Source organism: Cydia amplana, chromosome 16 (genome assembly GCF_948474715.1).
Source record: "Cydia amplana chromosome 16, ilCydAmpl1.1, whole genome shotgun sequence".
NCBI lineage: Eukaryota > Metazoa > Arthropoda > Insecta > Lepidoptera > Tortricidae > Cydia > Cydia amplana.
In genome coordinates, this window is record NC_086084.1 from 3375943 (window position 1) to 3402709 (window position 26767).

General features: G+C 42.3%; 5 protein-coding genes and 2 non-coding genes across 7 annotated transcripts in view; 2 read left to right on the plus strand and 5 right to left on the minus strand.

Moving 5' to 3' along the window:
* The window catches only part of LOC134655403 (putative phosphatidate phosphatase), a 214056-nt gene that overhangs the window by 25583 nt on the left and 161706 nt on the right, over positions 1-26767 (minus strand). The window lies entirely within an intron of this gene.
* Positions 3508-4808, minus strand: LOC134655162 (NADH dehydrogenase [ubiquinone] iron-sulfur protein 5-like). The gene is made up of 2 exons (XM_063510617.1): positions 4590-4808; positions 3508-3683 (listed from the first exon to the last, which is right to left on the minus strand). Exons 1-2 carry the CDS (start codon positions 4806-4808, stop codon positions 3594-3596), a joined length of 309 nt encoding a protein of 102 aa, XP_063366687.1. The 3' UTR covers positions 3508-3593.
* LOC134655148 (uncharacterized) lies at positions 5277-6396 on the minus strand. The gene is made up of 3 exons (XM_063510602.1): positions 6284-6396; positions 5903-6122; positions 5277-5449 (listed from the first exon to the last, which is right to left on the minus strand). Exons 2-3 carry the CDS (start codon positions 6113-6115, stop codon positions 5360-5362), a joined length of 303 nt encoding a protein of 100 aa, XP_063366672.1. The 5' UTR covers positions 6116-6122; positions 6284-6396; the 3' UTR covers positions 5277-5359.
* On the plus strand, positions 6526-21593 carry LOC134655436 (activating signal cointegrator 1). Its single transcript, XM_063510904.1, has 12 exons — positions 6526-6689; positions 6864-6988; positions 7517-7708; positions 8288-8406; positions 8813-8961; positions 9945-10108; positions 10848-11038; positions 14139-14308; positions 15869-15990; positions 17131-17227; positions 19000-19097; positions 21440-21593. Exons 1-12 carry the CDS (start codon positions 6622-6624, stop codon positions 21526-21528), a joined length of 1584 nt encoding a protein of 527 aa, XP_063366974.1. The 5' UTR covers positions 6526-6621; the 3' UTR covers positions 21529-21593.
* On the plus strand, positions 15046-15249 carry LOC134655566 (small nucleolar RNA U3). The gene has a single exon (XR_010097443.1). It is a non-coding gene; the product is annotated as a small nucleolar RNA U3 (small nucleolar RNA).
* LOC134655567 (small nucleolar RNA U3) lies at positions 20032-20235 on the minus strand. Its single transcript, XR_010097444.1, has one exon. It is a non-coding gene; the product is annotated as a small nucleolar RNA U3 (small nucleolar RNA).
* LOC134655268 (adhesive plaque matrix protein-like) overlaps positions 22847-26767 on the minus strand; it is a 37342-nt gene continuing 33421 nt past the window's right edge. The window contains exons 3-4 of the mRNA XM_063510717.1: positions 25732-26455; positions 22847-25573 (exon numbers count right to left, since the gene is read on the minus strand). Coding sequence (XP_063366787.1) covers positions 22953-25573; positions 25732-26455 — 3345 coding nt within the window. The 3' untranslated portion in view covers positions 22847-22952. The remainder of the gene's footprint in view (positions 25574-25731; positions 26456-26767) is intronic.

The following is a 26767-nucleotide window of genomic DNA, read 5'->3' on the forward strand; positions in this document are numbered from 1 at the left end:
CAGCTCAGACTCTAAGGATATCTTACGCACGCTACAGGGGTTTTTGCACAAGGGGCCTAGCCAAGACACAAGACAGTGAAACGGTGTCTATCTCTCTATCACTCTTAAATATATCAGTGCGATAGAAAGACAACCCGTCTAAGTGTCAGGCTATCGTTCTTTGGAGTCTACGTTCAGTCTCACTCTCTGACTTCACACATGTAAGACCGATTCTCTTTGAGGGTACCGTAACACCACTATCATCCCAAGTAAGAAATCTGGGGTTAATCATTGATCGGGGCCTAACTTGGGAGCCACAGGTTTCTGACGTGTGTCGCAGAGTTACAAATACCCTGAGAGCATTGTACAGGTTCAAACATTTCCTGCCGGCCAGTAGGACTAAAACTTTACTCATTCAGGCTCTTGTGCTTCCAGTCATAGATTATAGTGATGTGTGCCTTACCAACCTTTCACAAGGACTCTTAGACAGACTGGATAGACTCTTAAACAGCTGTATTAGATTTATCTTCGGCCTCCGCAAGTACGACCATGTCTCTGCCTTTCGACGGAAACTTAATTGGCTTCGTGTACGGAAACGCAGGTTTCTCAGGGTTCTGTGTATGCTCTACAGCATATTAAACGATCCAGCGATACCGGAGTACCTGCGGTCTAAATTCCAGTTTGTTACCGCACAGCCAGGCCGTGAGCTACGTTCCTCCCGAAAACTCACTTTGTCAGTTCCATTGTATCGCTCCGGATCCATGACCAACTCCTTCACCGCACATGCGATTCGTCTTTGGAATTCCCTCCCTCTCGAGATAAGGCAAAGTCAGACCAAAACTCTGTTTAAAATTAAGTTGTGCACACAGTGGCGGATTTGCAGTCATTGCCGCCCTAGGCTCAGACCCTGTAGCCGCCCCTTCAGCATCAGCACCCATCATATTGACTACATTTAGGTCAGGCAACGAAAAGGTATAAAGGGAAATGCTTGGGACACATTTTTAACTTAGTTACTTTGTTTGGACTCGTTAGGAGGTGAAAATATCAAAAGTCCCCGGCCGTAGCCCTTGAGCGGGGGTAGGGGGGTTTGATTTGAAGGTTAAATTTTTCGGTTTTTCGCTTATAATATCTTAGAAACTATGCGTCGTTGTGACATGATCATTATACAAAATGAAAGCTATTAAATTTGCTACAAGTTTTATACAGTCGAGTTTTTCGATAGGTATCTTGTTTAGTTTTTGAGATAGCCGCTCTTGAATGTCTATAATTTTTCATTAAATTTCCATCAATAATATTCACGGTGCTCACGAGGAAAGGAACCCGAAAGATTTTTATAGTCTAGCAGATCTGTGAAATCGACTCCACACTCGCGTTCGCGACTTCGCGCCGCGATTCGCGCGCGAGTGTGGAGGGCCCTATACAAGCCCCCTCCAGACTATTGTGCGTGAATCGCGGCGCGACTTCGCCGAGCGAACATATCGCGACGTTGACGTATGACCCACACTCGCAAACTTCTCGGTAATTTCGCAGTTTAGTTCGGGCCAAGATGGCTGAAAAGCATCAGCTGATCGAGTTTAACTGTCATCTAAGGCATCATACTTAAAACCGTAAAATATAGCTGCTATATATAATAGAATTAATATTTATCTTGCAACTGATGAGCCAAAATAGTGTGTATCGTAGAGTCTTGCAAGTTCGCCCTTCGCGCCTCCTTTGACGCTGGCCGAAAAACCGACAAAAAACGGGGAACAAGGCGCGAAGGCGTGAACAATCTGTGAAATCGACGCCACACTCGCGTTCGCGGCTTCGCGCCGCGATTCGCGCACAACGGTGGAGCCCTCCACATATCAAGATATCGAAAAACTGTACTAAATAAAACTTGTAGCAAATTTAATCAGCTTTCATTTTGTACAATGATCAGTCGTTAGAACGCATAGTTTCCGAGATATAAGCGAAAAACCGAAAAATAGGACCTTCAAACCTCTCTCTTCCCCCGGCTCAAGGGCTACGGCTGGGGACTTTTGATATGTTCATCTCCTAACTAGTTCAAACAAAGTTACGAAGTCAAAAATTGTGTTCCAAGCATTTCCCTCTATACCTTTTTTTGAGAATTCGTTGCCTGGCCTAATTTTAAGTTATTTCTTGTTATCATCAGCGATTTTTTTGTCACAATTTGCCGCCCCTAATATCTCGCCGCCCTAGGCTCGAGCCTACTGTGCCTTATGGGAAATCCGCCACTGTGTGCACACATCTTTTAGAAAAGTCTCTTAGCTAAGTCTCATAAAAATCTTAAAGCAGGTATATATTTATTTATATATAATATATATATATATATATATAACATATATATATATATATATATATATATATATATAATTATGTTTAATATTAAACTGTTTGTACTTTTAATTTTTCTTGCACCTATTACTGCTTGCTCTCTGTTTGGCCCGAGGGTTAACTGGTAGAGAATGCCTTCAGGTATTAAGTTCGCCTTTTGTACATTTTTTACTGTGCAATAAAGTTTAAATAAATAAAAAAAAAGACAGATAGCGTTTCGTTGTCGTAGCGCAAACGATTGGCACCTTGGCTAGACCCCCAGGGAGGACTTGAGTTACGGAAGGCAGCCTTTCTTGTAACCATTGTAGGTACTTAAATATGGAATATGATTCGTTAGTCGCGTTTAAAGGTAGATACACACTACCTACTACCCATAATCAGTAGTGAAAACGGACGTGTAACTGTAGACGTGACGTGCCTCACGTGCCTCGCGCGAGCCGAAGCAATGCGGCCGAGACACGTCTATATACGCACGCGTATGCTCGCTCTGTGTGGACCCGGCTATTTGTTACTATATATTTATATAATGATTCTCAAGAATCTCAAGTAATTTGCAAAAGAAACAAGTCTCTCGCAAAAAAAGACAAAATAACACAATTGTTATCGCCTACAATATGATTAATCAAGTAGTATTGTAATACCTAGTTTGGCGCCAAAATTCCTTGCAAAAACACGTGTGAGCATGACCGACCGTGACTGGGCGGCAATAATGGTCGCCGACTAGTGCGTGATAGAACGTAGGTATAGATTTTAACTGCGATAAGTACGTAAGATAAATACTATCATAAGTACGCCCACAAAACTAAGCGCCGCTGGTCCATATACTCTACTTCTACTATATACGTACTTATTGATCCCGATTCGCTGTTTGAACGAGTCAACGCTATGCACGTGTATATCGGTGTCCCGCTCGCACATCGGAGTCATCGGACCAATGTGAAGACCGCCTAACCTAAGTACCTATATACTTAGTTATTAGAGTATGTGGACCGCGGACCAGCGGCGCTTAGTTTGGAGCTGTAGGCGTATATGTTTATCTTGACTTAACAGGCAGATGCGTAGATATAGGTATTAGTGAATTAACGTATACCTACATTTTTAAAGATATTTGTCACTAAATACATTGCTATTTTACGCGATAAGTATTGAGGCTTAGATCAATCAGGGTTTAATTAAATAATTAAAGTAATAAACTTTTATACATACCCGTATATTTCCGCAAAACTCTGAGCAAAATACCTAAATAAATAAAGACAGAGGGCCGTATTCTTCAAAACTTAGAAACTGTCTATCTTAGGGGTCACATATCGGCATTCTCCTTTCAGTTTTCCCTCGGCTATTTGCCGCTCACGTTCAGCTCGCATCGCCTGAAATAAATTCAATTTTATGTTATTCGCTAACGTATGTAGGTACGGGTTTTAGCAACTTAAAACAATTCCCTGAAGTAAACTTTCACGACAAATTATACATGAACCTTCCTCTTGAGTCACTCTATCTATAAAAAAATATACCCGCATCAAAATCCGTTGCGTAGTTTTAAAGATCTAGGTACACATATAGGGGCAGACAGCGGAAAGCGACTTGCACTAACATGGAAGAGTGATAGGGAGACACAAATAATTTCGTTGTCGTAGGGATAGCGATTTTCATCTTGGCTAAGCCGGCAGTTGCACTGAGGTTTAGCCGACATTGCTATTCATATATTATTAGGCGTTAATTTTTTTTAATAACAATACGATTTGTCTCGACTGGCTTTATATACTACATAGTTGACTAATAGACAGAGATACTCGTAAAGTAAGTAAATAGTTAAGAACAAAACTGTGATTACCTAAATGACAAGCCGATTTCGTACACTTATCGGGTTGGAACCGTTCAGAGTTGAACTCATAGTTTTGCCTTAGCGACCCTACCCCTGCCTGAATTTCAACTTTGTACGTAATCTCTCTCTTCCAAGCTAAATATATATCCCACATGGTGATGGGGTCAGCTTTCCGTGTCTTTCGCTTCCACTTCGCCCTGTCCTCGACGTCTCTTTCAGATACTTTGCACTTTATCATATCTTTTAGCACTACGTCCTTCCATCTTGTTTTCGGTTTATCTCTTGCCTGTTTTACCGGGGATCTTTTACCTAGTGGTCTCGTGGCCATACTATCGCAGCCTGCTCTCCTGCATTTTGTCGGCGATGTCGCGCACACCCAGGTGACCCAGGCTAGCTGCCACTTTGTACGTAATTCGGTGGATTTTTGCACGTAAGACTTCAAGAAACTTACATAGAACCTCTTAAACTGTAACGTCAACGTATGACACTCCTTGAACTCTTCAATCAGGTCCTTGCACTTCCTCATGCCGCGGTCCAGCCCGTACGCCTCCAGGCAGTCCATCATGTCCATCTCCCTGGTGGCGCATCGTCCGTGGAGTTGGTGGGAGATCATTCCGCCCGTCAAGTCCGTCCAGGGCGAGCGGAAAAACGGCGAAATTGTGTAAGGCATTGTTTAAAAAACGTTGGTAAGGATAATGACAGTTTTTAGAATGTTTGTGACATTGACAGTCGCAATTGTTTTTTTAAGAGATTTGTAACTGGCCTAAATTATGTAAAGGTTTTGCTTTGTTTGTTTTAGGGAGTGTGCGTGAACTGTAGGGGGCAGCACAGGAGCCCCGTTATTCGGCGCGAATTGATCATGTCAAGATTTAAGTCACAAGATGACAGGACAGTTCAAAGTTCAAAGCATACATTCAGTTCAATCTTTCACATTTTCGTCACATAACTTAAAATCTAACATGATTAATTTAGATACCTTTAAGTTATTTTTTTAAGGATTGTATTTATGCGAAATAAATATATTAAATAAATAAAATATACCATCTAATCTCATATGGTGAATAAATGAATTTTTAGACCTGATTTATAATAATAAAAAAATTAAATGAGATGGTGTTGAAGAAAAAATACACTGTTGTGTTTGCACTTTACTTTATTACACTTACTTACATAACCATTACATTGATCTTTGATATTTTTTACAAATTTACTACAGGGTGTTTAGAAGCTGTCTACTTTGGGGGTGACATACTTTTTGTCACCAGTGAGTTTTCCTTCCGAGATCTGCTTTTCTCTCTCTGTCCTCATTACCTGGAAACGAACAATAAACCATTCAAAAAAACCGGCCAAGTGCGAGTCGGACTCGCGCACGAAGGGTTCCGTACCATTACTCAAGAAACGGCAAAAAAATTTTTTTTGTTGTATGTGACCTTAAATATTTTTTTTGGTTTTAGTATTCGTTGTTATAGCAGCAATAGAAATACATCATCTGTGAAATTTTCAACTGTCTAGCTATCACAGTTCATGAGTTACAGCCTGGTGACAGGCAGAGATCAGGCGGAGATGGGGATAGACAGACGCCACAGTACGGAACCCTAAAAAGCACAAAATTCAGTACCTGACATGACCTTGATTTGATCACTAATAAAACAAATAACCATTGTAATTGCATACCATTTTCCAAGTACTTAACTCCTCATTTTGCACTCGCTCATAATGTTTATTGTGATAATTAAAGTAGGTATTGAGAAAACATATACTTACAAAGAACCTTTTAAACTGTTTAGTCAAAGTGTGGCATTCATGATACTCCTCGAACAGAGCTTTGCACTTGGTCTCCCCGCGTTCCAGGCCATAGGCCTCCAAACAGTCCATGTATCGCATCTCCTCCTTTTGGCAGCGGCCTTGCAACTGGTGGCTAATCATGCCACCAGTCAAGTCCGTCATTGGAGTGCGGAGGAATGGAGAAAGAGACATTTTGCTCCTGAAAGTCCCAAAATGTTTGTAAGATTAAATGTTTGGAGGAGGTTATAAAATTACGTAAACAAAATATTATTTTTCTTTAATGTAGTGAAGGCATTTTACTGATTTGTTCAACGTCTAGTTTAGCAACTTAAAAACTTCGACGCAAAGTAGTTCACGTACCTTTAAAAATTTAAATTCGGAATAGAAATCGAATCAAAGAAAAACAATTTTGACACTGGCTGATTTGACAGCTTTTTTATGTAACACTGTTTGAGTAACTGTTGTACACGGTTTTACCAAGCTTCATAAAAACAAACATAAGCAATGTCTTGAATAGTTCATTGTCAGAATCAGCATGGAATCAGCTGTTGAATGGCTGTTGATTTGATTTTGACATGATTTTGACATTGAGTTGTGCTATTGTGGCATTTTCTAATTTAAGTTGGTTCGTAGGCAAAAATAATTAAATAAAACATAAAACTTAAAACACTCCGTAAAAGTGCAACTAAGTTTCTAAAATGGATCAATGGATTGGTGAAGGCTTGTCCAAAATATTGGACTTCGAAATACCTGGAGAAATGATACAGTAAGCGCTTAACCTTCTTTCATAAAAATTTAACAGCTTATTATTCTTTTTTCCAAATATTTCATACAAAATTAACTATTATAATAGACTAATCAATGGATTTTGCCCTCGAAGTGTGTGATATAATTGAAATTTCTAATAGAATTTTATCCTACTTACCAACCTTTTTTTTAGGTTCATCTTGTCAATCCAGAATGAGCAGGACTTGAAGGAGCACATGAGTACACTGCTAGATTTCGACAATCCGCAGCATAAAAACTTCTTCCTAGAATTGTCTAAAAGGAAATTTCCAAGTAGGGGTAAGTTTTTAGAAACTGATTGCTGAATTGCACAACAATATTTAATTAACAACGTAAGAGTAGTGTACTGTGTAAGTTTGAATAAATATGTCTTCTCTACAGTCATATGTGCGTCAATATATAAATAAGCCATTACCTATTGCTATTCACAGTATAAACATACAAACTTGCATTAGTTAATAGTTTATACTAATTACTGATATTTTAACCCATAACACCTCCATACTGAAAAACAACAATACAGAAATATAAATACACTTTATTGCACTACTAGCGACCCGCTCTAGCTTCGCACGAGATAACAAGTTATACTCTTAAACCTTCCTCAAGAATCACTCTATCGATAGGTGAAAACCGCATGAAAATCCACTCAGTCGTTTTTTAGTTTATCGCGAACATACAAACAAACAGATGCGGCAGGGGCTTTGTTTTATAAAGTGTAGTGATTTAGAACAAAAAAATAATAAAAAAAATACAGCAACTGAAGTTGATATAAACAACTCACATATTACTTTTTTATTTCTTTAGGTGGCAACCCAGCACCTAAACAGCAAAAGAAGAAGATATCTAAAAACAAGCAGCAACAGGATTTCATTAGCGCCGAGGTTCACAAACAGCCTGAACCCGCCCCCGTAGAGGATGCCAAGTCTAAGAAGAAGACTAAGTTTGTCAACCTTTACTCGCAGGAGGGAAAAAATGCTCAAGTTGTGTTGTTGAAAGGTGGTTTTTTTTAAAATTATTATTTTCTTATTTATTTTTATATTTTAAAAACTATGTACAGTTGCTATCTCGTCATACAGTCGTTATTTTGTTTTTTAGATTTGTCTTATTGCATTAGCAACTGAAAGTTAATGCATGAATTGCTGCATTATTTTATAGGTCAAAGTTATTTTTATTTTTGTCTAGGCTGCTTTTTTTACAATTTACCCTTAATTGAGTTATTAACTGTCTTTGGTAATTTGTGACAAAAACTATATAAAATGCTTTCTATTATTGCTTGTGTGTTACTCCAGTAATCTTGAAGCTGTGGCCTTTCAGGTAGAATCTCACTCTTTACATACAGTTTATATTTTATTCTTGAAAAACAGGTACAGTCGCCATCAGGTATATCGGAGCGGCCAAGGTGTTCACAATATATGAATGAGCACTAACGCCTTGACATTAGAAGCATGTTCAGATATTTGTGAGCACCTTGGCTGCTCCGATATATCTGATGGCGACTATAAATAGTTTTTAGAGTACATAGACCTTTTCCTAAGTAAACAGAATTGTAAACCAAGAAATGTGTTTGACTTTCAGGCCGTCACCACTGCGACTGTCAGGCATCTAAGCACGAGTTGATCAACAACTGCCTGCAGTGTGGCCGGGTTGTTTGCAAGCAGGAGGGCTCCGGTCCGTGCCTGTTCTGCGGAAATTTGGTAAGTTGTTTCTTACCTGAGAATCGGTTCTTTTTTAGAATTTCCTGTAAAACTATGGCTATGTTAAGTCACTATTGAGATTTATTGGGGTTTTTGGCTGGGTACAGTCGGCTGCAAAGAGAGGCATGACTGGCTGGCGTAGCGTGAACTAATCTAGCCGTGGGCGAAATCGCATCTGCGAGGCCCTTTTCTTTCAGCACAGTGAAAGGCCCGAGGCCCCTCTTGGGGCGCGAGGCCGTGGGCGACGGCCCACTTCGCCCACGCCTACCTACGCCACTGGAGGTGACCCTGAGACCTGAGACCTGATTTTTTTTTTCTAAACAATCGTTACAAAGTGATCGGAAACAAGATAACGACTCATTTGTTTTTGTAATATTGGGTCAAATAACACTTGTATTTTTGCCAGGTCTGCACCCCGGGGGAACAGAGAGAAATAAACGCTAAGACGAAAGCGAGCGCCAAGCTAATGGAGACGCTCATGGAACGGAACCGGCCTAAAGGCTGGGAAGCGGCCGTGTCGCATAGGAATAGACTTCTAGAGTTCGATCGTACCAGGTATGTTTCACAATCTCCCGTCTCGCTCCCTCAGGTGAGCACTCCCGGGGAACAGAGAGAGATAAATTCTAAGACGAAGGGGAGTGCCAAGCTAATGGAGACTCATGGAACGGAACCGGTCTAAAGGCTGGGAAGCAGCCGTATCGCATAGGAATAGACTTCTAGAGTCCGATTGTACCAGGTATGTTTCACAATTTCCCGTCTCGCTCCCTCAGGTGAGCACTCCCCGGGAACAGAGAGAGATAAACGCTAAGACGAAGAGCGTCAAGCTAATGGAGACGCTCATGGAATGGAACCGGCCTAAAGGCTGGGAAGCGGCCGTGTCGCATAGGAATAGACTTCTTGAGTTCGATCTAACCAGGTATGTTTCACAATCTCCCGTCTTGCTCCCTCAGGTGTGTACCCCAGGGGAACAGAGAGAGATAAATGGCAAGACGAATAGCATCAAGCTAATGGAGACGCTCATGGAACGGAACCGGCCTAAAGGCTGGGAAGCAGCCGTGTCGCATAGGAATAGACTTGTAGAGTTCGATCGTACCAGGTATGTTTGTCTTAGTGTAAGGCCTGAGTGGACGCTCGGAGCGGAGCGTTCGGCGGGGCGTGCAGCGTGGCGTCGGGCTCACGCGTGATGTGAGCAGCGTGCACTAAGGCCGCTCCTATACGCTTGCATTTGTTTAACATGCACGCCGCACGCTCCGCCCCGCTGCACGCCCAACTCGAGCGTCCACTCAGGCCTTACACTTACACTAGTACTAGCACCCAAAAGAAAAGTATGAGTAGTTCTGTTCTTACTGACTGACAAATTGGTTTGACCAACTATACAAGCTTATTGTTTAGTCAAGTGTAAAAATATGGGTGCACACATCTTCCTCTATAATATGCCCCGATAGTTCTATGGGACGTATTTTTGAGTAATCTGTCCACCCATATTTTTACATTTGACTGTGTATATAAATATACAACTTTTTTTCATTATATTCCAGTGAGCGTCGCACACGCGTAACAGACGACGATAGCGACTATTTTAACGCGGGCAGCGTCTGGCTGAGTGCGAGCGAGAAGGAGAAACTGAACCGCTACCAACAGTCCTTACATGACAAGAAACACGCCAGCAGGCTGGCCAAGAAGATGACCTTCGACTTCGCAGGTAGTCTCTTTCACACAGCTAGAGTGCGAGCGAGAAGGGGAAACTCAACTGCTACCAGCAGATTTATATGACAAGAAACCGACTTCGCAGTACGGTACAAAAAGTTAACTCTTCGGTTCAGACGTTCGTGATGGTTTGTGATGGACGGTGAAAGCGTATTGTAGATGGCGCTCTCCTATATATAAGATATATGTGAGTTTGTGTGTCTGTGAGAGAGGTAAATATACTAAATATACTAAAAAAAATCTTTATTTTTTTGTTTATTTTTTTTTTTACACAACTTAGTCAAACAACTCGTCCCGCGTCGCTCCAGGTGCAAAGGTGCCCATCACGCTCGCCGCATTGCCACGCTGAACCGCGATAGAAAGCCTCTGCATCAGGCATGACCTTCCGGTCTTTAAAATTTACCTAATGAGATCCTCAAATTACTTGAGTTTAATTTTGTGATCTTGAAGCCTAACAGGCCCAAAACAGGCCCATCCGACCTATTTTTAACCGACGAAAAAAACGGAGGAGGTTCTCAAGTCGACGCGTATATATATATATATATATATATATTTTTTTTTCCATATGTGACGTCCGACGGCAAAAGGTACCTTATGGCGGTTGGCGCTTACGCTATTATTAACGCCGCTCCAATATTATTGCGGTGCTATGCGACGTAAGCGCCAGCCGCCATAAGGTAACTTTTGCCGTGGGACGTCACATATTTTATTTTACTACTACTTTATGTTTCCAGGTCGTCAAATAGTGGAAGACAACACGATAGAGCACGATGTGGACGAGGATCGTATCCGGGAGATCACGGGCGGGGGCGGGGGCGGGGGCGGAGGCGGGGGCGGGGGCGGCATGCTGCTGCAGGGCTCCGCGCACGTCGGGGTCCCTTCTGACAGGGACGTCGCTCCGGGCGTCAACGCGCCGCTCCTACAGGTACTTATAAAACTTTACTGGCCTGATATATATGATTTAGTTAAATTATGTTTTATCCTTTTCTTACAAATATATAGGCAAGTCAAAATGACAGATAGGACAAACGATTATTAGCTAATTGAGGAAGACAACACGATAGAGCACGATGTGGACGAGGATCGTATCCGGGAGATCACGGGCGGGGGCGGGAGCGGAGGCGGGGGCGGGGGCGCCATGCTGCTGCAGGGCTCCGCGCACGTCGGGGTCCCTTCCGACAGGGACGTCGCTCCGGGGGTTAACGCGCCGCTGCTACAGGTACTTATAAAACTTTACTGGCCTGATACATATATGATTTAGTTTATTTTATTTATTTTCTTTATTGGAGAAACAACAGAAGTAAGTACAGTAAGTTAATGATAAGATATACAGTTCAGAAGATGTGCACTTACCTCCTAAAACGCTCTCACTAAGAACTATGCATAATATAGGTAAGGTAATGCTACAGTAAACTTAACTAAATTTAACTCACACTAGCGACTAGATAGCAAGGAACAAAGCTATACAAAGAAATCAAGTTGTCTCAGCTAGACTTTCAAAGATTTGTTTTTGGAAACATACTCTGTTTGTGCTGAAAATGTCTACGGCCGTGAATAGCTTATTGTAAGTATTGCACAGTCGGCGCAAAGGTGCGCGGACTCCAGCGTTGGTTGAGCAAGTCGGGACGGCGAACAAGGCATTAGAGCGGGCAGTACTTAGTTAAATTATGTTTTATCCTTTTCTTACAAATATATAGGCAAGTCAAAATGACAGATAAGGACAAACGATTATTAGCTAATTGAGGAAGACAACACGATAGAGCACGATGTGGACGAGGATCGTATCCGGGAGATCACGGGGGGGGGGGGGGGGGGCGGGAGCGCCATGCTGCTGCAGGGCTCCGCGCACGTCGGGGTCCCTTCCGACAGGGACGTCGCTCCGGGGGTCAACGCGCCGCTCCTACAGGTACTTATAAAACTTTACTGGCCTGATATATATATGATTTAGTTAAATTATGTTTTATCCTTTTCTTACAAATACATAGGCAAGTCAAAATGACAGATAAGGACAAACGATTATTAGCTAATTGAGGAAGACAACACGATAGAGCACGATGTGGACGAGGATCGTATCCGGGAGATCACGGGCGGGGGCGGGGGCGGAGGCGGGGGCGGGGGCGGGGGCGCCATGCTGCTGCAGGGCTCCGCGCACGTCGGGGTCCCTTCTGACAGGGACGTCGCTCCGGGGGTCAACGCGCCGCTCCTACAGGTACTTATAAAACTTTACTGGCCTGATATACAGGGTGTAATCTAAAACGTGATACAAGATAATCAAACCTGAATCTTTTCATGATTTTGAACAACTTTTACTATGGGGTCAACTTTGTAAATTAACAATAAAAAAAATCTTGCCATACATTTTTGTCTACCTCTCCTTGACCATTTCTATGGAACAGCTCAATTTTTTTTAATATTACAAAATTGACCCCATAGTAAAAGTTGTTCAAAATCATGAAAAGATTCAGGTTTGATTATCTTGTATCACGTTTTAGATTACACCCTGTATATGATTTAGTTAAATTATGTTTTATCCTTTTCTTACAAATATATAGGCAAGTCAAAATGACAGATAGGACAAACGATTATTAGCTAATTGAGGAAGACAACACGGTAGAGCACGATGTGGACGAGGATCGTATCCGGGAGATCACGGGCGGGGGCGGGGGCGGGGGCGGGGGCGCCATGCTGCTGCAGGGCTCCGCGCACGTCGGGGTCCCTTCCGACAGGGACGTCGCTCCGGGGGTCAACGCGCCGCTGCTACAGGTACTTATAAAACTTTACTGGCGTCTACAACTCTATGGCCGCTGCTCGACGCAACGTCGACGCAACTGCGCAGCGACGTCATTTTCCATAGAGCTGACCAGACGCCGACGCCCGAAAGACACCAAATGTGGGGTGGCCCTTAGGGCTCATTTAGACGGCGCGCGATACGATTTTAGTTACATTGCGGACCATTGAGGTTACATCTATTCAGCCGACCGATCAAATGACGCAATGTAATGAAACGCATGTGAGTTCTCGCACCGTCTAAATGAGCCTTTATTGTGGCATACCAGCAATACCAGCATACAGTATGGTACGCAGACACCGCAAATTATAGATAGATGAAAAACATACATAAAGAAAGGTAACAGTCGAACTTATCGCTAAACAACCTTTAGGTAGTGAATAAATGAAAAAAATTAATTAACTAATTAGGATGTGCAAATAAGAAACTAAATAAAATAACAGTAAAAAACACATTTAACAGATTTGCAAGACCGATGTGATCCCATAAGTGTACCGCGAACAAAGTTTGTGCGGTACACTAAAAACTAAACTTAGAATACCATCAATACTACATTTATTGTCTTCGGTTACCGCGATAGTTACTCATGAAATAAAACTATTAAAACGGATTATATTTCGTATATTTAATTTATTCTACATCCCCGTTCCCACTCATCCACGTTGACCACGAACGCTGTAAAGGGTTCGAAACGTCGGGATGTAGAATAAATTCATCGACATACGCGTTAGACGCGATATAATTAGGTTTAATAGTTCCATTCATTGGCCTTAGCGTCTAATGCAGACGATTTATGGCGTAAAACCGGAGAAATATCCTATTACACCGCCTGGGCCGAAATTAAGGAAACGCAGGGATGCCCAGCACCTGCATTACCCTCTCAGCTTCACTGTCTTATCCCACAGGAAAGGCGAGCCAATACGTGTGGAGACAGGTCAGCTGCAGGAATCTGCCGCTTATTTCAGGTTGGACCCTACTCGCGCCTTACGGAAACTCCATTCCGGGTTTTATTTGGAGTATCCTTCTCCTAGATGGATCGCAAACCAATGCTAAGAGGACGACCATCTCCCCTGTAACGAAATACCTTCTTACTTCGTTTGTGGACTTAGTCGCCTCGTACGACACCCTTATCCTATGTGAGGGTTGGCGCTATTCTAAAGCCGGCCACCACACGGCATTCGGGTTCATTTACATTTACACTTATTATATTACATTTATTATATTATTCCCCTTTCAGTTCGACGAGTCCGTCCAAAGCCAGGCGTACGCCGTGGCCGTCAAGACCCCAGGGTTCGAGTCCAGCCACAGCCGCATCCAGGACCCCGAGATCCAGGAGATGAGCGACACCGGCCGCTGCCTCTCCATGCACCAGCCCTGGGCCTCGCTGCTGGTTGAGGGGATCAAGATGTGAGTAGCTGAATCAACTTGTAACTCCCACTTGCACTAACCCGGGGCAGGCGTGTCCAAAGCCAGGCGTACGCCGTGGCGGTCAAGACCCCAGGGTTCGAGTCCAGCCACAGCCGCATCCAGGACCCCGAGATCCAGGAGATGAGCGACACCGGCCGCTGCCTCTCCATGCACCAGCCCTGGGCCTCGCTGCTGGTCGAGGGGATCAAGATGTGAGTAGCTGAGTCAACTTGTAACTCCCACTTGCACTAACCCGGGGCAGGCGTGTCCAAAGCCAGGCGTACGCCGTGGCGGTCAAGACCCCAGGGTTCGACATCAGCCAGAGCCGCATCCAGGACCCTGAGATCCAGGAGATGAGCGACACCGGCCGCTGCCTCTCCATGCACCAGCCCTGGGCCTCGCTGCTGGTTGAGGGGATCAAGATGTGAGTAGCTGAGTCAACTTGTAACTCCCACTTGCACTTAATTTGTACTGAATCTAGTGAATCTCCAATCAATTGGTTTGGCCTTGTCAGTGTCAAAACCAGAAGGTCGTATCTTACTATGAGATTTGTAGCTACTTACGACGTTTTGCAATACAATTAACCTTACTCTTCCACGTGGTGCGCACATGTTGCAAGTCTAAATTCCCCGCTAGATGTCGCTGTACCGTCCGTCGCGCGCCCATACATTATTCTACATCGCGGTGTTAAGATTTTTCTCAGAATCATGACCCGGCTCGGGCGAATAGTTACCGCCAAGACCTTACTTCATAGGATCATTTCTATAGTAAGCTCTTCACCAGGCTATCACAATACGTGAGCTGACCCCATCCACGAAGATGAGTCGTGGCGCGGTGCCCTGAGCGTGAGAGAGGCGATGACTGTCATGTCATCAGCCAGCGATGATCGTTCACCTCCCTCTTCGGAGGGAGGCGTGGGGTACTGTCGCTGTCTGAGTGGCTGGTTTTTTAACCCAATTTTAATTTATATAAAGGTATGAAATATAATATCATATAGACAATTTATTGTAAATATTATAATTTAACATGATATATGGGGCCCAGCCCAATACTTTCCGAACAGACTAGATTAGATTCAAACAAACCTAGGTGTCCTCTAAAAAACTTTTGATATCGATACGGAAATGAATGGAGTTGATTAGCATTTTTTTGTAATTTATAGTGGATTTTCAAAATCTGTAAATGACAATTATTGTTAATCAAAAAGAGAAAGATTAAGCGTAGTAGGTGCCCTCAGTGTCCCATAAAAAAATCCACCTTATATGACGTATAATATTAATTTCAATTCTTTATTGTTAGTAATACATATGTATGTAGGTAATAATTTGTATTACCTTCTAAAATAGTTATGTCCATTATACAACCTGCCTTTAAGGCGTACAGTATTACTGAATCGCGATTAGAAAGGGATTGAGATAGCTGTCAATCCATATTGATTTTGACGTAAGTGTATGGAAATCTGTTATTTCTAATCCCTTTCTGATCGCGGCATGATAATATTCTTAAACTAACATAACATAATAAAAAATATTATTGATTAACTTTGTGATTGATTAACAGGCACGAGGGTCGAACCTGGTACACCAGCCACAGGGGCCGGCTCTGGATCGCGTCCACAGTCAAGCCGCCTGATCAGGAGGTCATCCGAGCTTTAGAAAACCAGTACCATGTACTTTACCCAGGTATCAGTCCAATATAATTTGTATCTCCATGGCTTTCACGGGCCTATAATCCCGATCTTTTCATAGGCTTGCGTGGGGATATAGATTCAAGACGTAGAGGCCCCTTGGAGAGCTTTTATGTCATGTAGATCGCGGAGAGAGAGAGAGAGAGAGAGAGTATATCATTTTACGAGTACGCCTCACCCGCTTAGCTACTTCTAATGCTGATAATATGTGGACACTGAACATTTAACGAAATTTGTATTTCCTTGGCTCTTTGATTCAGTCATTCTATAAAGGCTATTTATTGAGATCGAAAAATGTGCAATACAACAACTGAGGAGTGTATTTTCAAAAGGGTTTATTTTTTCTGGGAATCTATTTCTGAATTGGACCTTAAGTTTTCTTGAGCAAGATTCTCTCTAGAAGTACCGCTAAGAAAAAATAAACCCTTTGGAAAAGACACTCCTCAACTCATTAATTTATTCTTTGTGCAAAAATACAATTTCTGCATTTGGTTGAACGTTCTATATTTAGATTAGCGTTTACTAACGCCATCTGTTGGTGACCTATTTACATTGACTTGTTTGTTTTGAATGCCCGGTTTTGAGAACAAGTCATAAATATCTTAATATAGTTTACATTACAACCAAAAACCTAAGGTAAATATGGTTCCTTTAGGCCATGATTTCATGAAAAGTAAGATGTTTTATGAAAATAGAACAGTGACATATTAGAACTACTAATGCCATCTATTAATAGTACGCAAAGTTATAAGGTAAATATTTAATTTACTCATAAAATCATGGCCTAAAATAATAACAGTATTTGGCAATAAGAATGATGTATGTTATTTTTAAGTTTTTCTTAATGAATGTAAGTTGTTTAGATGAAGACAATAAGACTATTAAAAAAATAATGTATGTGTCCGTCTAGTACATATTTCAGCAACATAAATCTTCATTTTATATACCCTTTTTTTAACCGACGATAAAAACGGAGGAGGTTCGCAAGTCGACGCGTATATTTTTTAAGTTAACACTGTTAACAGTTAAATTACATTGAAATATAATAAATATCCTAACTCTTAGTATCGCCGAATACTCCTAGATGGCGCTAGTCGTCTCTACATTACTAAAGTTACTTTTATTGTTTCCTCAGAAAAGAACTTCAAGTTCCCGTCGTTCTATCCAACGGGGTGTCTGCTCGGCTGCGTTAACGTGGACGACTGTCTCAATCAGGAGGAGTATCAGAAAAAGTGAGTATGCGGGTGAATCAACTTTTTCTTGTCACTCGTTGCCATGGTTACGTTCTCCTGAGTCTCTCTTTAAAACCTGATTTTTAGGCATTTAAATTCACCAAACACGCTTTTTTGTGATACTTATAAACCCTTTCCATTGAGGGTCATCTACCAAGCGTGTCAGAAGAACGTGGTGTACAATGTCTTCTAACAAACTATGCTACTATTGTCTCTTGGCTGACCGGACAGAATAACAACAAGAAATAGTTGATCCACCCATGCAATTATGCATAGAGAAGTATTTTAACCCCACATTACACTTTACACAGGTACTCTTTGAACATAGCATTCTCAAAACTGGTTAGATGTAGGTAAAGTCTTTGGTCCAAAACCTATCAAATCTCATATAACATATTTTGACTTTGAAATTCAGAATGTAATATTGCTCTAACTTAGAAATTCATTTTCTTTTGTTACATTTTAAAATTAACTGTGATAAATTAATAAAATAATTATGCCTAAATTAGACAAAAGTACACCTATTGAATTTCCAATGGACATCTACCTAATTACATTTAGGATAAGTGTAATTTGTGTTTTATATCTGAATTGTGCATGCATGTTTTGAGTCTTTTGCAGCAATAGTACGAAATGTAAAAAAAATCAGAATGTGCAAAGTACACCTGTTTCAATAGTTTGTTACAGCGGAGTCATATCATTACGGCTTATATGGATACCTGTGTTTTTAGAGATTTTTTTTTTTTAGTTTCGCCCAAGTTAAATAGATGGCGCTAGTAGTCCTAGTATATTACTACTAATACATATACACAAAAAACTGATACAAGATCTTAGTATTTACTGTTTTTTTTTTTTTGTAAAACATCAAGATCAAATGGCTCCTCTACACGATGGGCCAACGCCGGCCACTCCAAGGGACGCATTTATACGTTAGAGGGAGCAAGTGATATTGCTATCTCATTTTACCGCATGGCTGCGTCCCTTGGAGTGGCCGGCGTTGGCCCATCGTGTAGAGGAGCCATAAGAGCGCGTAAATAAGGACCAGGTTCATGAGGAATTATACCTGTTACGCATTAATACCTGTACGGTTACCATCAGTTTGTCACTGACATAAACGCCGTCGAGAACGTAATTTACTTTCTATACATCTCGCTCGCACTCGCATATTCGTGCAAACGGGATGTATAGAAAGTAAATTACGTTCTCGACGGCGTTTATGTTAGTGACAAACTGATGGTAACCGTACTGTTTCATGATGGTATACTTTTTAGGGTTCCGTACCCAAAGGGTAAAAACGGGACCCTATTACTAAGACTCCGCTGTCCGTCCGTCCGTCCGTCCGTCCGTCCGTCCGTCCGTCCGTCCGTCCGTCCGTCCGTCCGTCTGTCACCAGGCTGTATCTCACGAACCGTGATAGCTAGACAGTTGAAATTTTCACAGATGATGTATTTCTGTTGCCGCTATAACAACAAATACTAAAAACAGAATAAAATAAAGATTTAAGTGAGGCTCCCATACAACAAACGTGATTTTTGACCGAAGTTAAGCAACGTCGGGCGGGGTCAGTACTTGGATGGGTGACCGTTTTTTTTGCTTGTTTTGCTCTATTTTTTGTTGATGGTCCGGAACCCTCCGTGCGCGAGTCCGACTCGCACTTGGCCGGTTTTTCTCTTTTTACCTACGTTTAAGGCAAGAAACTCTTACCATGTGTAGCCCTTAAAGCTGTACTAAAATTCCTTTTGTCTGTTTAAACACGAAACCTTTGTCTGTAGGTACCCGGACGGGGAAAGCGACAGCCCGTACGTGTTCGTCTGCTCGAACCCGGTCAGCTTGAGGCTCCGGTTCCCGGTCAAGGGGCAGCACAAGATCTGTAAGTGTCATTTAACACACACGTATGTCTGTTCATTTTGTATTGAAAATCACGTCTTACTGCCGGCCTAGGCAAGGTTACAATTGCTATCGCTTATGCTTTGGTTTCCTCCGAAAGCGGTGCCGTCATATAGCGGCCGTCTCCATACAAATACTACGACATCCATATTTAGCCGTATTGTTTAGTATGGAGACGGCCGCTATATGACGGCACCGCTATCCTAGGAAAACCGATCTTAATGCTTTGGTTTCCTCTGAAAGCGGTGCCGTCATATAGCGGCCGTCTCCATACAAATACTACGACATCCATATTTAGCCGTATTATTTAGTATGGAGACGGCCGCTATATGACGGCACCGCTATCCTAGGAAAACCGATCTTTAGACAACGAAACGCTTCGCTATAATTCTTTTATATTAGTGCGACAGTGACAGTTGCGTTTCGATCGCTACGAAGCGTAAGCGATTGGCATGTTGGCTACGCGGCCTGTTGCCTTATGGCCTAACCCCTCTACTGCTCTACTTTCAGCCCTATGTCAACGATCTCTAACTTTAGGCGTTGTGATTTTTCATACACTATGAAATCGTGTGCGTGATATCGCGAAGGTGGAACAGGAGGTAACTTATCTGCCTACACTATGATCTCGAGAATACATTAAGTGCCGTAACATGTGAAGTCAAGTCGTCCAAAATGTTTGATTGAATTTAAAAATGTCTACACGACTATTAGAAATTCTGTGCATATAACACCCTTAGAAAATATTATAGTGAAGTAATAATCCGTCACGACTCGCATGTTATTTTCATTGGGTTGAGATATTTAATATAGGCTCCCCGAAACGTCTCCCGATTTAAAATATGTCATATCATTTTGACTACAGAAATAAGAGAAGATCTTATATTATTTTTTGTATTTTAAAATGGGTTAAAAAACCAGCCACTCAGACAGCGACAGTACCCCACGCCTCCCTCCGAAGAGGGAGGTGAACGATCATCGCTGGCTGATGACATGACAGTCATCGCCTCTCTCACGCTCAGGGCACCGCGCCACGACTCATCTTCGTGGATGGGGTCAGCTCACGTATTGTGATAGCCTGGTGAAGAGCTTACTATAGAAATGATCCTATGAAGTAAGGTCTTGACAGTAATTATTCGCCTGAGGCGGGTCATGATTCAGAGAAAAATCTTAACACCGCGATGTAGAATAATGTATGGGCGCGCGACGGACGGTACAGCGACATCTAGCGGGGAATTGGGACTTGCGACAAGTGCGCTCCACGTGGGCTCGCAGGGTTATCAATGACGACATTATCACTGTAGTGCTGTAAGGCTAAAACGTCATAAGTCACCGCAGCTATTGTATAGACATATGACTTTATGGCATGGCACTAAAGTGGCTCACAAGGCCGAACCGGCGGACTGTTTAGTAGTATGTATGTAATCGCATTTAGAACGAACTTTGCAAACATACAAAGAAAATATTTTATTTACTCTCGACGTAAATGGAGGGTTATAATTTATAATGTTGATATATGTAATTAATTGTAGTCTGGTGGACCAAATTCACTTTGAGTTAATTTTTGATGAATAAACAGCAATCAATACTCTCGACTAGTTTCTATGGTCGAGAGAAATTATTGCTGTTTATTTATTGTTTTATTAAATATTAGGGGACATAGTGAGACAGCAAAAGGGCATGCACATTTTTTTTACCAAACTTAAAACCTATAGATTTGCTTTTTTCACCACAATGTAGATCCATTTGGTACACTTATAGAACAGTTTTGACCCCCATTTCAAACCAATAAGTAATAGGGATGATGACACATGTTGAATTTTATAACAAAATCTAGTAAAATAACAAACAAGCAATTTATCACAATAATGTGGATATTAAAATAAAATATTGAAAAATTACAAAAATACAGGACCTGCAAGTTTCAAAATTTAAGTTTTTTTTAACTTCCAAAAACGATAAAAGTAAGGGTACCATTCGATTCCTTACATTTCATCCAAAAAAATATTGTATAGCAACTATATACATAAACGCAATATTTCACCGACAAAAACGCAATTTTCTTGTTTTGTCTATACTACAAGATGGGCTCCCAGAGACCTTGAAGTCACGTTCCCTTGCCGTTTTGTTTAGGGCGTTTCGCGAGTGAAGTGCGACTGTCAGCCTTTTACTACAATTTCTGACTTTTGTGTTACTTTAATGCAATGGGTCCCATATAGACATTTGATCCTAAAAACAAACCCGATCGATTGATACCATAAATGATAATTAGTCATGTAGCCTATAGTATGTATTTTATTTTATTGGTAAGTATATCTTTGTTTATAGATGCCTTGGACAAGACCATCCACTACGCGGCCGTGAAAAGCATCCAGAAAATGGCGAAACTGGCGACAGATGAAGCGAACGCCGGCTAACGTTAGTTGAACAACACAACACATGTAGCTTACCTATAAATAAACACAATTTGTTATTGGAATAATTTATTTACAACATAAACAACTAACAGTTCAATATAATAAGTCCTTATACGCACATACAAATAGGTTTACAGTAAGTCATCTTTAAAGAAACCCGGCGAAAAATTGAAGTGAATCTTGAAAGATGAACTACTGTTTCTTCACTGGTCTAACTCACACACACAAACACGCTCACTTTTTTACATTCAGTTTATAAAGACACACTGGGTTCATTCAATTCGTCGAAATACTTAATTTTCTTACTTCTCTAACAAATTTTGGAAAAATAACCTTAACTTCCAGAATTACTTCGTTTCAAGGATGACAACATCGATTATAGGGAATTATGATATTTGTATTACATAATTAGTATTGTAATGGAATGACTTTTAGTCATATTTATTATTAAAATGTTACATTCAACTAAACTCGGATACATCAATATATCACTTGATAAGAAATATAATTATGTCAACACTTGTAAACTTACATGCTAACATGAGCACCAACATTTAAAAACAATTATAATGTAGTAAAATATATCGATTTTTGGGCACTTTCCAAGGAACACATTTGTCGAATTTAAACTGTTGTGAGACATACTAACATTGAATAATTTTACGGTTTAGACTCACTTGTTTTAAGTCACTCGCGCGACATGTTTCGGAGAGCCTAGGTCTCCTTTCTCAAGCACTAACAGTGCGAGCAGCGTTCACGACGGCCGTGTATCGCGTACTTAAAACAAGTGAGTCTAAACCGTAAAATTATTGAACACATTTGTCATTATCAAGCACCAAAATATATCTGTATACTTACAACTAGTCAACTATCTATCCGAGTTAGTAAAGACAATAAATAATAATGTTTTCAGCAAGCAAAAACATACTTTATTGTCTACACAATAGAGTTCAGCTACGCTAGACGTAGGAAGAGAACAGCGCTGCGTCTCCTCTTTTACACCTATATCGATTCTATATCGAGTGATATAAAGATTATAAAGTCGATATAAGTCACAAAATAAGGAGGCAGTCGTAGTAAATTTTTGCTTGATGAAATTGCACGTGATTATAAAATAGAATCGTTAGTAAATGCAGCGCTATTTGTAAAAGTCTTACCTTTGAAATAGTTTCACGAGTAAGTTTCTACAATTTTGCCATAAGGCCTTTGTAAAACCACAAACCAGGAACAGTAAGCATATTTCATGACGGCTTTCTAGATTGAAAACATCATCACCGTGAAATACATAATCAAGGACTTATGGCATTAATTTGTGAAACAGTACTTTAGAAGCCTTTTACAATTAGACTGGCTTGTAAGAGTTAATCTCGCTTTGGCAGTGGAAAGGATTTGGTTTGTGAAATTACCTAAATATAATAGGAACGTTACGATTCCTTCTTTTGGTTCAATTGTGGGAAGAAAGCTTCGATGGGTAGGATAGGGTCATCCGTCGCTATGGTAAAGTAGCTAGGTACTCTTCTACTGCTCTGAGATACTGTTTTGAACATGCCTGGAGTGTTGTAGTCTTTGCTGGCCGCTAGAGTTAAATCAGACACCCGCTTTGAGTGCTCAAATAAATGCTCAATTGGATCGTGGTGTTTCTTGTCAGCGATTTTCATAATGGCGCTTTCAGACCGCGTTCTCTCGGAAGTGATGTCTTCTTTGTGGTCTGTGGTAGTTTCTGTCACGCTGATGTCTTGTACTGATTCGCCGATTTCGGAATCTTTTATCTTTTTCCGGATCAGTCGTTTGTGAGTGACCGTGGTCGGAGTGGTGGGATCTGTGGCTTCCTCAGTAGTCGGCCTCGGTCTTCGGGAACCGTTGCGGATGCGAGATGAGATCTTCTGCGTCGTTCCCTCTGTAGGTTCTACTGTCGTCTGTCTCACTCTGCTGGACTGTCTGGCATGCGTCTGCTCTGTTTGCTCAGGGGCCTCAGTCGCGTCGCTCACCTTATGTCTGGGATCTTTAGGCACAAATTTCTTTCTCTCAGTAGCGGTATCATTTTCACTATTGTATCTGTTGTTATCGTTGTGCGGTCTTCTTTGGGGAAATCTTACTTTCGGCGCATGTTGGGTATCTGCAGATTTTTCTGTGGTGCTTGTAGTAGAGCTGAGGCGATTTCTGTAGTCTTTTACGCTGAACCGAGGTCGGTTACTTTCATATTTATTCTTCAGTCTAGGTCTTAGTACTTTAGCGGGTGGATCGGGTGTGGTTTCAACTCTGGGAGTAGTGGTGGTCGCTTCATCTGTTACTTCACTGCTGAGAGATTGAGTAGTGGTCTCCTTATGACCTCTAATTGATTCAAATTCAGCGTCTAATGGCTTAAGGTCTCTATGGAACGAGAAATCCTTATCAGGTCTGGTGGTTTTTAGTGTGTCGCTTAAACTGACTGCTATATCGCTGGTGGGTGTGTCCTTTTCATCCTGCTTGTGTGTGTAGTCTGGCGTCTCGCTCTTTGTTTCAAACGGGCGTTGGGTTACTTTGAGTTGTGGTCGTGTCGCTATCTTCATTATTGGGGACTCATTGTTAGAATCGTAGTCCCGGTAAGATTGTGTTGTAGTCTCGTATCTTTCTGTGGTGGTTAGTGGTCTACGGTGGCCGAGTTTCTTCTTTGCTATCGTTGGATACGTGGGTGCTATGGTGGGGAGGGCGCTTGTTATTAAATCGTCGTTCACACCGGGAGTGGTGAGGTTATACTGACTTTTATATTTCGATGGTCTACGAGTGAAGGCCTGGTATTCGTCGCCGGCGTCAGTCGTGGGTGTGAGTTCCGTTGAGGATTGAACGTATTTAGCAGTGCTAGATTCTTCCCTGTGATGGATGTTGGCTAGCGGGGGACGACGCCTTCGGTTCTTGATCCTTTTCCTTTGCTTTTCCTTCTCAGTTGGCGGAATAGTGCTTGGGCGCTTAAAGTGCTTGTTTGGAGGAAGCGTAGGCAAAGGCTCAACTAGAAGATCGTTGTTTTCGTCGTTGCCTGTAGTGGTAGTGGTGGTGGTGGTCGTGACTGCTTGGGTACTCGTTTGCTTGTACGCCTCAGTCGGCTTCTTCGTTCGTCTCGGCGGGCTGTGGTCGTCGTACGAAGGAGTGACTTTGTAGTAATAGTCTTTCAGCTTGTGCTTTCCTATAGGTTCAAAGTCGTCGCCTAGCGGCCTTCTGCTTTGAGCTTCGACGTTTCCGTCGTAATTCAAAGAGTTTTCGTAGCCTTTTTCGGCTTCTGTTACAATAGCGAACTCTTCGGGGATCTGCGTCGTTTCAGGCTTAAAGGAGGAGTCATAATACTGTTGCTTTGTAACCGCTTCATCGGTGACTTTCTGATTGTCGTAGTCAGGGCTCGCGGTCCACGGCGCCTTAGACGAATGTGTGTTAAGTTCGTCGGAGTAAGTTTCCGTCACTTCATAAGTTGCTCGGAAAGGAACGGCATTAGGCGTTCCCTCTAAATGACTAGGCGGGTTTATGTACTGCTGGGATACTTCATGGTTGCCGCCCGCGGCGAAGTTATCGTGGATCTTGTGTTTCTTCTTCTCGTAATTCGAGTTAATCGTTTGCTGATCGTAATAATTTTGCGCTTGGAAGTTCTGTTGCACCGGGTATTGGAAATCGTTGTAGTAGTTTGCCAAAGTGGTCGTTTGTACTGGGTTGTAGGTTGTTACTTTGTTGTAGTCAGAGCTGTATTGTTTTGAAAAGGGATCTTGTGGGCTAGCTTTGAAGCCGCCCTTATTGCCTGCGTTAGGGTCGATCTTTGGAGCGGTAGACACCTTGGGTGGCTGTGTGGGGACATTCTTGTTGTAGTCGGTGACGGCTGTCCCGAAGTGTATTTGGTTGACGGTGGATTGCAGCTTTGGCGTAGTTGTTGGGAAGTAACTCGGAGGTTGTTTGTAGTTAGGAGAGTAGCTGAATGAGTTGAAGATAGTCTGTCTCGTCGGCTGTTGAGGTATGAAAGTTGTCCTAGTCGGGAACCCTGGGGTCTGTCCTTTGACGGATTGCACGTTGAACGGGCTGAACGTACCTGAAAATTGAAGAACATCTTAAACATTACTCTTTTTCAAACATATTTAGATCACTTAGGACAGGTAATATAATTTACAAGAGCTGAGAGACAGCGTGTTGTCGTATAAGCGGTATAAGTCGTATTGTATACCAGCTCGTATCTTGTTTGAGTCTTACCAAAAATTCGCGGTGGGAAAGAGTTGTCCTGGAACGTGTAATGCGAATACGGGTTGACGGGTATCTTCTGACCGGGGAAGTTCTGCGCGAAGTTCTGCGCCGGGAACGTCTGCTGCTGGGCCGTCTTCACCTGCTGGTGTAGAGCTTGCTGGGCGGCATCATTATCTGGCAGTTTGTACACTTCAGGCTTATAGATCTCAGTCTCGCTCGATTGCGGTTTCTTCTCTGGCTTCGAGAAGTCAGCAGGCTTTGGGTAGATATCGAAAGGCTTCCCAGTTTGATATTGGTATTGGACCGGTTGAACATGCTGCTGGATCGGCTGCTTGAACTTTTGTGGGTATTTTGTGAAGACCGGTCTCGCGGCGTAGGGGTTATGTGGGTTTCGGATCAGCACGCTTTCGACCGGGAAGTTCTGGACGTATTTGTAGTGGGTCAGGCCGTTGTTGTAAGGGTTGTGGTAGGAGTTGACGGGTTGGTTGAGGGGGGGTTGGGTGGGGACAGTTCGGTGGGTCGTGGGGCGGTAGGACTGGGCTATGGAGGTGAGTTTGGTGGCGTCGCGGGTGACGAGCGGGCGCGCGGAGGAGGCGTACTGGTCGTGCGCCGGGCCGGGCGCGGGGAGCTTGTAGGTGGGGGGCGCGTGGAGGGGGGCCGTGCCGTACGCGCCGTACACCAGGCCGCTGGACCCGAGCACTGGCCGCCAGCCGCCTTTGGACAACGGGAGAGCCTGGAAATAAAACATAAAAGGTGAAACATTGACAGTAGAACATGGTTTAGTTAGTGGATAAAAAATGAAAAAGAAAAGAAAGCGGTTTCTGTAAGTAATTAAACTCTTGGTCATCAAAACAAATGGATTGAAATCCGTGGGGCCATCTGGTTGACTGTGCATAAAACTGGTTGGTTACTAAGTAAACAATTCCACACGAATCTTTTACCCTGTGATTTATCTTCATTGCTATTTGTGGGCGCGCAGAACGAAAGCGTGATCGCGCACGCATGGTAAACACCCGAAGGAAAATGGTCGTAACTCCGTAGAAAA